The following is a 13,182-nucleotide window of genomic DNA, read 5'->3' on the forward strand; positions in this document are numbered from 1 at the left end:
TTTCTTAGCGCTGGGAGGCTTGCTTTTTCACTCGCTCTCGCATTGCAAGAAAACATATCCCCAGTGGGTGGCGCCCTAAGAAGGACGGCAGTATTTCTATGACTTCCACTATTATGTCTTTCTCTCCTTTCAGGGAAGCCGACATGTAGGGTGAGCGACTCCAGTCTAGTGATGAATCCGGGCACCGAGAGGTCCGTGACGTGTTATGTGAGTGGCTTCTATCCGGCGGGTGCGGGAATACATTGGGTGAGGCACAGTAAGGAGTCATCCAACTCCTCCGACCTGGATGAAAATACTTGCTCCAAGACGCCAGTGCCGAACCCTGATGGAACGTACGATGTGAGGAGCGTGCTGTCCGTGACGGCTCTGAGCATCGCAGAAGATGGAGATGTGTATTCCTGTGTAGTCGGCCACCGGTCGCTGACCGGCGCTCTGACGTGTAACGCTACTCTCTCAGTGCAACCTGTAGCAGGTACGCGGTATACAGCTCGTCCCGTCTCCTGTATATAGATGAATCGTGCATGCTGCTGCTCTTCCTGCGGATGAGTATTAGTACTAGTATTATCGAGTATTAGTACTACTTGTGAATGGATTACTCTTATTTGCTTCTCTCTTTATAGAGGACGTGACTTACATCATTGGGATCATATCCGGGATACTTGTCGCACTGATATCAGCGGTTCTAGTCGTTAGTTACGGGATGTGTTATAAGAAAGGTAAGCAGCGTACCTACTCCATGTATACAGTATATATAGGTACATGTATGGCAGTGACAGACTGGAGCCGGCCATCGCTGGAGGTTGGGTAGTCACTGACAAGAATGACCGCCGGGGAATTACATTCAGACATAAATCTTCACATTTCCTGGGTCCCTCGTAGTGGCGGCTCAGATATGGCTGCTAGGCGAGCAAGAGAACCGCCATCATGCAAGTTGGTGCAGCTACCTAATAAAGTAAATATACACGGGGCCGGAAAGTCTTCAGACCCTTTCACCTTTTTTTACATTTTGTTATGTTGTGGCCTTATGTTTCTCCATCATTCTAATTCCAGAATGACAAAGTGACAACAGAATGATACTAACATTTAAAGTAACCTATTGCATTGTCATAAGTATTCACACCCTTTGATATGACACTTGTGACTGCGGGGGGCGCCCATTTCTTTTGATCATCTTTGAGATGTTTCTACACCTTAATTAGAGCCACTTGTGGGAAACTCAGTTGATTGGATGTAAAAGACCCTCCTCTCCCCCCTATATAAGGTCTCACCGCTCACAATGCATATCAGAGCCAAAACCAAGCCATAAAGAGGAAACAACTGCCTGCAGAGCTCAGAGACTGCATTGTGTGGAGGCACAGATCTGGAGAAGCTACAAAAACATTTCACTGAAAGTTCCCAAGAGCCCAGCGGCCCCCATAATATATGGAGAAAAAACAACCAGGACTCTACCAAGAGGCCTGTGATGTGAGTCCGGAGGGGTAACATCACACCTTAGGGAGAGCACCATGAAGGTGACGGAGGAGACTTATAAGGCCACCCATGCTCCTCTGGGTAATATGCAAATAAAGAAGATGGAACAATACCTCTGCAGCACCACCTACTGGATGGCAGCATTCCTGCAAATCAATGCCTCACCCTTTATTCACATCTGTAGAGTAATGAATGGCCTTATAAGTCTCCTTCCTCACCTTCTTGATGCTCTCCCTAAGTAGAGATGTTACCCCTTCCGACACTTGTTTATGATGCTTCGTGTTTGAATCTCACACTAAAGTTGCATCCACACGGGTGATTCGATAGCGCCATGAGAAAATTGCAGCAATATTGCATCGGTGGTCCGTGAGGTTTTGCTGCGTTTTCTCGTGGCTATACCTCAATTTTGTAGCGCTACAAAGTCACACGACTTTGCAGCACCACATGCGAGGATTTTCGAGAGGAGGGAGGGCTTGAAATAAAAGCAAACCAAAAAATAATACATCACCTCTCCGGCGCTGACAGGTTCTGCCATGCGCTTTCTCTTCAGCCACGACGACTCCTCAGCCCGGTCTTCAGTCTTCTGCCAGCCCTTCATGGATTGGAGATTGAAATCCCAGCCTCCATTTATTGAATAGCTGTGATTGGTTGCTCGAACGCCGGCTCTGATTGGCTGAGCCAGCGCTCGTGAACCACTCACAGTCAACCCTTCCTGGAGGCGGGGATTTCAACCTCCAATCCAGGAAGGGCTGTCAGTAGACTGAGGACCGGGGCTGAAGAGAAGACGCGCACCAGAGCCTGTCAGTGCCGGAGAGGTGATGTGGTTTTTTTTACTGCAGCTAGGGCTTTTACAGTGGGATTTCCTACTGTAAAAGTTGCATCACACCAAAACCACATTGGGGAACATGGGCTAGAAAAAAATCACAAATCGCGGCTGTATAGAGCATGCTGCGATTTTGTAGCTTCTCAATGAAGCAGCCTGCAAAACATGGCGGGTGTGGAGGAACCCATAGGAAATCATGGGCTCTACATACATGTGATTTGTAGCGCTGTCGCATTGCGAAAACATCGTGCGACGAAGTCACCCCTTTTGTGGATGCAGCCTAAAAACCACCCTACAAGCAGCAGTAGGTCATTGGATAAGTGTTGTGCGGTCTGATGCTTCTCTTCCAGTATCTGCCGGGCATTGATGTGTATAATAGTCATAGGTCACCCTCTAACAGACGTCTTCTGATCCGCACAGTACCACCGGAGGTCTCGGAAATCATTGAATGTGAACTGATCCATACGAGAGGAACAAAGCTGGCCTGTCCTATCATGAACTTCAGGCCCAAAAACATCCATATCACCCTATATTTAAGTAAAGGCACTAAGACAATAAATAAATACAATAAGGTGGATGAGTGGAGTCCCGGAAGGAAAGAAAACAACGACACCCCCCTATTACAGCCTTCCCACCTGAAGCTGGAACCTTTTATACCACCGCCTAAAAATCGTCTATTCAGCTGTTTCTGCGCTGTGACCATAACACCTTGTCTACACGAACACAACGGCGCTAAACTTATTCTGGAAGTTCAGCATGAAGCTCTGAAGAAACCGGTCAGCAAGAAGCTGATGCTGAGGGTGCAAGGTAGGGATGGATCGTCCTTCTGCTGCATGCTGGGAAATGTCAGCATCTACTTCATTTTACCTCATACTTTGTTGGCTTTGGGCGGGTCTGTGTATCTGCTATAAAGTATCCCTCCCAGCCTCATGGCAACAAAAAGACAACAACTCTTTTATTTTTAGGCCACACCCCTTAAAATGACCCCTTTAACTCCCAGCTGCTTTCTGTGCCACTACCGTTCTATGCTCACTTCTGGGGTGTGTGGTCACATGGTCACTGCAACCAATCTCCCACCTCTGCATGGTATGGCCCAGGCTAGTGATGGGCTGCAGCGATTAGGCGAAAATTAAAACATGCACCCCAAAATTGATACCTCTTTTTCTCCTATGTTCAGAAATATTTCTCAGTGGCCACAATCTTATGGCTTTACACGTTGGGGCCCTAAAGTAAAGAGCAGCCGGTGGCTTTCAGAACGGAAATTATGCTTGAAAATGTTTCAGGCCCCATTGCCCACTTGTAGAGCCGTCGAGCTGCCAAAACAATAGACACCCCCACAAATGACCCCACTTTTTTAAAACTAGACCCCATAAAGGGGTTGTGTCATTAAAAGAAAAAAAACAAAACTTACCTATTCCTCCCCAGGCATCTCCTACTCATCTACCTTCTCCAGTCCCCGGGCCACCTCATCGCAAGCTCTTGTTATGGAGCGTTCTTTCTCCTCATTCTTCTTCCGGTAGGTCGGTGAAGGTTACGTCACTAAAGACATAACGTTCACTGCCTAGAAAGGAATGCTGATCTATTACCGAGACTGCGTATGCACGCGATCTCACAACGAGAGTTGATATACTGTTGCAGTGAGACCTCGCGCATGCACAGTCTCAGCAATAGCTCAGCACTCCTGCTAGGCTATGAACGCTACATCACTAGTGACATAGAGTACATTGGCTGGCAGGAAGAAGACTGAAGAGAATGGACGCTTCATCACAGGGAGCAGAAGAATCAGCCGGTTGGAGGTCAAGTGACCCGCGGGACTGCAGGAGACAGGAGAAGATCAGCGGGGAGAAGATGAGGTAAATAGACTGATGGGGTAAGAATAGGGAAGGATAGAATTTTATTTTTAATGTCAGAAGAGTACCTTTTAAGAGTACCTGCACTTTTACTGTGGAGGGCTCCTACTCCACCGGCCATTTGTGACTACTTAGGGCAGCTGAAGAAGGCCCCATATAGGGCTAAATAAGTGCTATATGGGGCAGACTTCAACTGCCAGAAGGAGCCAAAAACAGCCAATGGAGAAGGAGCACTCCGAAGCAAAAGTACGGGTACTCTAACAAATTCATCTTGGGGCGTATTCAGCATTTTTACTATACAGTTTTTTTGTAAAGAATCAATAGAAAGCAGATAAAAAAACTAATAATATGTCACATTCAAGACAGTTTTTTTATTAAAAAAGGAAAAACTGGGGAGACAGACCCCAACTATTGGTGCACTGGTATGTCTGTGTGCAGGATACCTCAATTATGGCCCCAATCTGCTTACAGGACACATGGCTAGGCTTATGATGAAGGGAACACCCACTGGCTGTCAGGGCACAGGTGAATACATTCCCGGCCCCACTGATCACCTGTAGAGTCTTCAAGCTGCCCAAACAATAGAACGATCCCCATAAACTAGACCCCTTAATTTGTCACCATTTTTTTGGAGCCCTCACTAAGAGTACCATCAGGTAGTGCCAGTCACAATGATTACAGTGATATGTCTGCTGTATGTATATGTGCAGCAGTTTTGGAGAAACTTGCATTTATATTACTAGTAGCAGCCAGACACACTCCAAGAAAGCGAGGTTACAGATCTTTCTTCAACTTTTTGACTCTATAGCACAGAATTAGTACCTTATCTAGTAATTATTGCTCTTCTCTCACAAAAGCACTCAGTGATTGGAGAGACATAAAGTGCACTAATCCTGTGCTGTATTTACTAAACACATGACATGGATGGTTGTGATAGGTGTATCACAGCAACCCATGTGACCAAGGATCAATGACAATGGTCCCTAGTGGTTGCTAGGTGCCAACTTCTGCTGGGATCTCATTAAAATCAATGGGAGTGCGCCTGCAATTGCAAGTGCCAACCACTACACAGGTCGGGGCAGCAGCTTCCTCTCCGACCCCTGTGTATTGCGGTGCTTACAGCAGGTGTCTGATCAGCTGATCGGACGGGGTTCTGAGTGGCAGATCGCAGTCAATCAGCTATTGATGACCTATGCTGAGGATAGTCCACTAGTAGTTCACAACTAGACATTCCCTTTAAGCAGGCACAGTAACATAGTATGTTAGGCTGAATGAAGACAATGTCCATCTAGTTCAGCCTGAGTCTACCCCTCCCCCTCCTTGTTGGTCCAGAAGAAGGCAAAAAAAGAACTCAAGCAGCCATTTAGCTCATTTGGAGGGAAAAATTTCCTTCCTGACTCCATAATGCAGCCAGAGTAATCCCTGGATCAACATTTAAGATCATCGACCCCGCTGGTCACCTAATGTCTATATCCTGTAATATCATAGAAAGACATCTAGTCCCTCTTACACTCCTCTATGGATCCTGCCATCACCACATCCTCAGGCAGAGAGTTCCACAGTCTCACTGCTCTTACAGTAAAGAACCCCCTTCTGTGTTGGTGATGAAACCTGCTTTCTTTTAGACGTAGCGGATGCCCTCTTGTTACCGTCACAGTCCTGGGTGTAAACAGACAATTTCATCTGTGTCTAAGTTTACCCAGGATTCCCTCTCACAGTCCAGTTCCCCGGCCTGACAAGGTTTTCTTTATTCTTTAAAGCCGCTCCTGTTCTGGATCCTACAAGGACGGGGACCGCCTGAAGCTGAGGTGCAGAATTCACTCCTTTCATCCACGATACATCTTTGTGATCTGGTACAAGGAGGAAGAAGCTCTGCCGTCAGCAAACAGAGAAGCTCAGATAGATGATGATGGACTTTTTCACATTACTAGCTGTGTGAGCGGCACCATTCAAGATGAAGACTTCGGGAAGACGTTCAGGTGTAAAGTGGAGCACCCGGGTACGAGGGACACAGATGAAGGCGTCACATGGAGATTAGGACAGCAGGGTGGGTAGAGACGGTCCCCCATACAGCCAGCAATCTCCTTTTCTTTGGGTGATCAGAATGTTCGGATGTCCTCAAGTCTCTCCAAAGATCTTTGATGGAGTTTAAGGGCTCTTCCCCACTGGCGATCGATTTTCCTGCGATGCGGAGTGAGTGAAGACGCACGATTATGAAACCAATGATTTTCAGTGATTTTATTCTCATTTGTGATGTTTTTGCTCACTCCAAGTTGCGATTAAAAGAATCTGCGATATCGCCCATTGTTCTCAATGAAACCGGCGGCAGCAGTGGTGGCCCCATTGAAATCAATGGAAGAAGACTGCGAAAGAGCTGTGGAATCCCCATAGTGAGGAGAGAGAGTGGGCGGAGCTACAGGGGATCTCTAACATATCTCCCCATATTTGGAGAGAGGGGACGGACCTAGAGGGCTTATTACAGTCACGGCGACGCTTCATTCTTTTTATGTTACTACTTTTTTGTGTAGCAACCGCTCAGGCATTGCACTCACTCGTTCTGCGGTGCTGGCGGGGCTGTCACTCTGTAGCTTCAGCGCAGGAACAAGGTCCTGTATGGGACTGAAACGCGTTCTCCAGACTTTGTCCTGTAATGTGAGCACAATTCAATAAAGCAGAAATTCTTCACAAGCCTTCTGTTCCCGATGATTGGATTTTCTTGAGAGGATTGCCGCTGTGAATGGGCGGTGAGGACGGCAAGGGATTAAATCTGCAAAATGTGATTGCTCCCAGCAAGAGAAACCAAGACTGGGGACACTAACTTAACTAAGTGCTCACTTACCATACCCAAAAAACATGTCTGCAACTTCTTGCTGTACAAAACGTGGGGTAGGCCACAGCTTTATTAAATTAACATATGATGACAACATTATTAATAACTTTTCTATCATCCAAACCTTTCCATGCTGTAAGAAGGTTAACTTTATGAGTCCGTAAACCGTCCACGAGGACGTTCGTAAGCCCCGGTCCTTCGGCTTGCAAACCTTCCTCTACTATCCCTATCCAGCATGGACTAATTCCGGGCCACACGGGATGTGCCGTACTACTGTGGCTCATTCCGTCCCACCCCACCAACCCGTGCTAGAGCTGCCTCTACACCATCCTGCAAACCAGACAAAAATGTATCTAGCCCTACCTCATTGTGGTGGACACCGTCCTCCCTAAATGCCCCTCTCTCTCTTTGTCTTCTAACTCCCAGTGTCGGACCGACACGCCCCCGAGGGACTGAACAAACTGTGACATTTTTAGATTGACTAACCTCCTCACTCTGTCTATTGCCTCCAAATCTCTTGCTCCTCTCCAATTTCTTCTTGCTACTATGTCTGACCATACCAGTATTACTTCTTGAAAGCAGTCACGGAAACACAACATGTCCTGCTTCATTAGCACCAACAGATCACGCGTCTTCATCTTACCCAAGTCGTTCCCCCCGGCATGGACGAACAAAACCACCCTCCGGGTGGTCCTCCTGCTTATGTCCATTACTAATTTCAGCATGTCAGGCCATTGTAGTCCCCGTACTCCGTGCCAAGTTACAGATGTTCCGGTTATGCCTAAGTCCTTTCCCAATGGCCGCACAGCTGCCCTCTTCTCTGCCCAGTAAATGTACGAATGACCCACGATGCACACCTTTCATGGCTCCGCGGCTGAGAAAAACAAAAGAAAATACAAGGAAAAAACCCGTTCTAACTGAAAACGGAAAATTCACTTGAGGGAAAAATTCACTGAGGATGGTCCTAAAGGACATCGCTAACCATCAAATCCGGCCTAACATAAGATTTATATGCTTGTGACTTCCACCTGCCCAGTCTTTTCAACCCATCTTCGTTCATACCTCCCGCATCTGCCGAGGTGGCAGCGCCAATTCTGAACGAATGTGTCCCAAACTCCGTTGGATCAAAACCCGCTGACCGTAAAGAACACCGTAACACCGCCGAAAATCTAAACCAGGTGAGGGCAAGGCCCGAGGAGTGAACCAAGAATTGATCACCGAGGCCCCTGGTAGCCACGTAATGACCTACCGTGTCGACTGGGCACCACTGCAAGCCCAGTCTGTTGATCGTTAGCCACTCGCCTCTGCCGTAAACATCCGTCTTTGACTTTCTAACCCGCAAGCGTAAAGACCCGTCAGCCAAAATCACGTCGTTCCAAAGCAGACCTCCTGCTTTATTCTTACTGACTGGGACTAACTCCCCGATCCTCAAAGCCGCAAAAAACGCAAGTAAAAACGCCGTCCTAAACAACAACGCTTCCGAACCGTTTATGCAGGTGGTTTCCAAATTATCCAACAATTTACACAACACCGGGTAGGTTATAGGGCGGCGGGCATCTACCCAACCTTTATCCTTCTTCCAACCCCGAACAATCTGACGAAAAACGAAAGCTTTTGTAACATCTTCTAAGCCATGCAATTTTAATAGAAATGCCACTCCCGACAGGTGCTTCTTAGCTGCGTCAACCGACGCCCGTTTTTCACGCAATGACGCTAACATATCCAAAGTGGCCGCGCAAGCGCTGTCACCCCTCACCATACTACCCCCAGCAAACGTCAACCATGTCTGCCAGACTGCGTTATAATTTTTCCATGTCGCAACTGCCACCGATGTCTCCACTAGCTTCAGCAGCTCTCTTCTGCCAGACTCCATAAGGAAGGCGGGCAGCGTACCCCCTCGGCCTCCGCCTGTGGGTGCCACTCCCTGAACCGCTCCATCTGCGAACGAGAGAGTGCGTCAGCTGCTTGATTTTTATAACCCGGTACATGTTTTGCTCGCAGATACACGTTCCGTTGCAGACATCTTAAAACCACGTGCCTTAAAAGTGCCAACACCGGCGGGGAAGCCGACGACTGCTTGTTAATACTCTGTACCACCGACACGTTATCAGACCAAAAACAGATCTTACGATCCTGTAGTTCTTCTCCCCATAACTCCAGAGCCAGCACCAACGGGAAAAACTCCAACAGCGTGATGTTTTTGTTCCATTGTCTCTCCATCCAGGATACTGGCCAGGGTTCCCTGCACCAGTGGTTCTGGAAGATAACACCAAAACCAACCGACCCGGCCGCATCTGCGAACAAGCAGAGATCAGAGCCCAACCACTCCTCCTTGGGGCACACTACTTGCCCATTAAACGATTCCAAGCATACTCTCCAAATATGCAAATCTGCTCTAATTCCTTGCGTGATCCTTATAAAATGGTGGGGCTCTTTAATTCCCACTGTCGCCAGTGATAGCCTTCTAGAAAAAACGCGACCCATGGGACTCACTTTGCATGCAAAGTTTAACAAACCCATCAGGACCTGAACTTGGCGCAACGTGGACTTTTTGCAGCGCGCTACATCTTTTACCGTCTGGCGCAACCGCGCTACTTTGTTCAAAGGCAGCCTAAAAACCATTTCTTCCGTGTCGATTTCGATCCCGAGAAAAATCAGCCTGATTACAGGGCCCATCGTTTTTTCCTCAGACAGCGGAACCCCAGCTCACTGCATAAGTTTCCGAAATATGTGTAACAGAAAACCGCAAACACCTGATGCTTGCTTTCCAATGAACAGAAAATCATCTAGGTAATGTGTTACCGATGAAACGCCAGTTTCGTACCTGAGTATCCACTCCAAGAAGGAGCTGAAAAGCTCAAAGTAGTAACATGAAGTAGAACAACCCATCGGTAAGCACATATCAAAAAAGAATTGGTTGTCCACTTTGCACCCTAGTAGATGAAAACATTCGGGGTGGACGGGCAATAACCGAAAAGCTGACTCGATATCAGCTTTAGCTAACTGAGCCCGTTTTCCTGCCGTTCTAACTAGCATCACTGCATGATCAAAAGAAGTGTAAACCACTGCAGCTTGTTCTTTTAAAATGCCGTCATTTACCGACTCCCCTTTAGGGAAGGATAAATGATGTATCAGGCGGAACTTGCCAGCCTCCTTCTTGGGTACTAGCCCCAATGGGGAGATCCGCAAATTATCAAACGGCGGTTCCTCGAAGGGGCCCGCCATGCGGCCCAACTCAACCTCTTTGAGCACTTTACTTTTAACCAAGTCTAAATTGTCGGTTGCCGATTTTAAATTAGAACACAACGTAGTCACTGGCTGAAACTAAAAAGGGATAACAAAACCGTCGGAAAAACCGTGTCTAAGAATTCTTGCTTCCTGTGGTACTTGTCGAGCCACTGGAACAGGTATTGGCTTCTCACCGGGGTTCAGTGCTCCACTGGCACCTCCCACCGCGACTGATGTTCTTTGCTTCCTGAAGCAACGTACCGCGGCATGTTGGCCCCCGCAGACAGAGCACTCATTTCTGAATTTGCAGGTGGCGTAAAACCTGCAATGGCCCTCGTTGTAAAGCCAACAGGAGCCATTTGGTCTCGGAGACGCCGCGGGGGGCTGTTGACTGCCCCCCGAGGCTCCCCCTTGAAAGGACGATCTTTGTGGGCGCTGAGCTAAAGTAAGCTGGATCCATACGTCCGTAGCTTTCGACGCCCAGCTTATGTGGCTTATGCCCGATACGCGGCGCCTAAAATCTTCATCATATCGCCACCAAGCGACGCCGCCGTGTAATTTGTATGCTCTATATATAGTGTTAAGGTAAACCATAAGCTCTGGACCTTTCTTTGGCTGATGCTGGCATGTAATATATGCCATGCAACCAATTGCCAAACGTTTTAGCCACTTTCGGCTTCTTTTCCGCACCGCGCTCTGACACACGCTCCTTATCCACCATCACGTGGTCCGCTGATAGCAAGGACCAAATATCCACATAAGTTCCTTTCCGGATTTTATCCAATAACTCATCCAACAAACCGACCCCTAACGGCGCAACACCACAAAACAACGAGTCGGCGTATCTTAACCCCTCTAAAGGGTCCGCCTCACCACCAGCTGTTGAGCCTACTCCATCATGTATCGCAGGCGAGCCCACGAGCGATCCACAGGGCACTGACAGCCCTTCACTTTGATCCACTTTGCTCAACAATGATTTTAACACTGCAACCAAATCACTTCTATCCGCCGCCTTAGCGGGATCCATCACATTTTTCCACGCGTTTAAATAGTTAGACTCACCGGCTCGACCGACCTCCGGCGTTGCCAAGGGCGTGGTCCTTGCCGGCCTTCCGCCTGGGCTCCTGCCCCTGCTGGACGAGGGCTGCCGAACAATCCCGTGCGGAGCCTCTCGAGCCCTTCTTGAATGCTCTGTTCCAAGGTGGCCAAGCTCCGGCCGCTCTTGCGAAAGATCCCGCCTCCTGCGGCGTATGAGGTCCCTGTTTGTAGGGGTCGATGGCAAAGCCGCCGGCCGGCGGTAGGTTTCCGGTTGGTGCCGTCGCTCCAGACCAATGCACCTGTCGCCCTCATTCTCTCTGCTTGCCCTAATCCTACCTCTGCTGCCTTCTGCGACTAGCCTGTCATGCTCTCTATCGCGCTTACGCTGGTACCTCTCTCTCCTAGCTCTCCCCCTCTGTTTGCACTTAGCGCCCTGGTCCTGTCTGTTGCTGCTAGTGCGACTAACAGTGCTATATGAAGAATCTCCCCCTGCAGGTGAAAGGGCACTCACATAACGTGGGTTAACATAGCAGCACCTATGGGAGCTTGGGACAGTGATATCTGCCTGCTGCGAGGGGACGCTCATGCGCATACTCTGTTGGTAGTGCCCGCGAGAGGGGGTCTGAGGGAAAGCGCGGATAGGGGGGGGGGGGGCTGGCGGTGGGCAGGCCGGCTAAAACCCTGCGCAAAGCGGGGGTTCATGGAGCTGGGGCCGGGTGATCTCTCAGGGGTGAGGTCCGAAAACAGGCTCCCACTATCTTCTGCTGCAAACCCTCTGTCCCTGTTGCTGCCTTGCCTACTAAGTGACCTACTGCTTGTGCTGCTTACAGCGCTAAGAGCAGGGCTGCACCGTCCCCCCCCCCTCCCCCCGCTGCGCTGCGGCTATGCTCTGCTATTCCTTGGCCCCCGGCCGCTTGCCTCTCCGGCGCTCTAATTCCCGCCCCCCTAGCCCCCTCTACCTGTAGTTGATGAATAGTGGCGCCGCCATCTTGAGTGAGCCTGCGGCCATGCTGCACGCTCCTTGGTGCCTCCCTTCTTCCCCGTTGTTCCTGGGACTTTCTGGCCTCTGCCGTCGTGCGCCCTGCCGCGCACTGATCCGCCGGGTCGGAGCATGCCCGTGATGCTGCCGTGTGTTCTCCTCTTTGTGGTGGACCATCGGCTGGTGGTGACCGCGCACCCCCCGCGGGCGCTCTCCCCGCCGCGCGGTTCAAATTTGGCGCCATTTTTTGTCTGGAGCGTCCTGCTCCCTGCAGCCTCTCCCCACCCTGACTGCTTTTCCGGCTGCCTCTCTTTGCGGCAGGACTCGGACTGAGTCTCGCCGGGGGGTTCTTTCTTCTCTTCGGGCGACCTCGCCCGGCATCCCTTTCTTGGGCCGTACCTCCTTCAATTTCCGGCTCTCGTGCTACCGACTCCAACGGCCTCCCGGACTCCGATCCCGATCTGCAGCTTGCGAGCAACTCCTCCAGCCACCCGGTACCATCCTGCTGGACTGCCTGCTGAATCTTCTCACGTAAGTCTTCCATCTTAGATCTTGGGGCTTCTCCCTTCCACCGGCGTGCCTGCTACTCGCTCCCTCTTCCTGCTTGCCGCACCCGACTTGACAATCTTCACCTTTGTCTTTCTCTTCTGTTCTTCGGCTGCTCTTGCCTTTCTGTCTTGTCTTCACTTGCTTTCTTTCTTTAATTGCGCTGCTCATCTTCACCGCTCCTATCTTCCTTCTTCTCCTCGTGTCTCTTGTCTCTGGTCTTCTTCCGCTCTCCTCCCTCTTCACTTCCTGTCCTAACTCCTCCCCTTCTGACTACGTTCGCTTTAACCCCTTCTATACCTGTCCCCAGTCACATGCAGTTTCCTTACCGCCTTCCACTGCATACGAGTAATCTTGTAGATATGAGACCTTTTAATGGCTAACAAACATACATGATGTTACAGCAGCTTGCGAACCT

General features: G+C 49.5%; 1 protein-coding gene across 1 annotated transcript in view; it reads left to right on the forward strand.

Annotated features, from left to right (window-relative positions):
• Window positions 1-6,088, forward strand: part of LOC136582504 (CD276 antigen homolog) — a 31,334-nt gene extending 25,246 nt beyond the window's left edge. The window contains exons 3-6 of the mRNA XM_066583617.1: window positions 134-472; window positions 621-716; window positions 2,714-3,100; window positions 5,904-6,088. Of these exons, the coding sequence (XP_066439714.1) occupies window positions 134-472; window positions 621-716; window positions 2,714-3,100; window positions 5,904-5,944 (863 nt within the window). The 3' untranslated portion in view covers window positions 5,945-6,088. The remainder of the gene's footprint in view (window positions 1-133; window positions 473-620; window positions 717-2,713; window positions 3,101-5,903) is intronic.
• The last annotated feature ends 7,094 nt before the right edge of the window (window positions 6,089-13,182 follow it).

This window comes from Eleutherodactylus coqui, chromosome 11, assembly GCF_035609145.1.
Source record: "Eleutherodactylus coqui strain aEleCoq1 chromosome 11, aEleCoq1.hap1, whole genome shotgun sequence".
NCBI classification, from domain to species: Eukaryota; Metazoa; Chordata; class Amphibia; order Anura; family Eleutherodactylidae; genus Eleutherodactylus; species Eleutherodactylus coqui.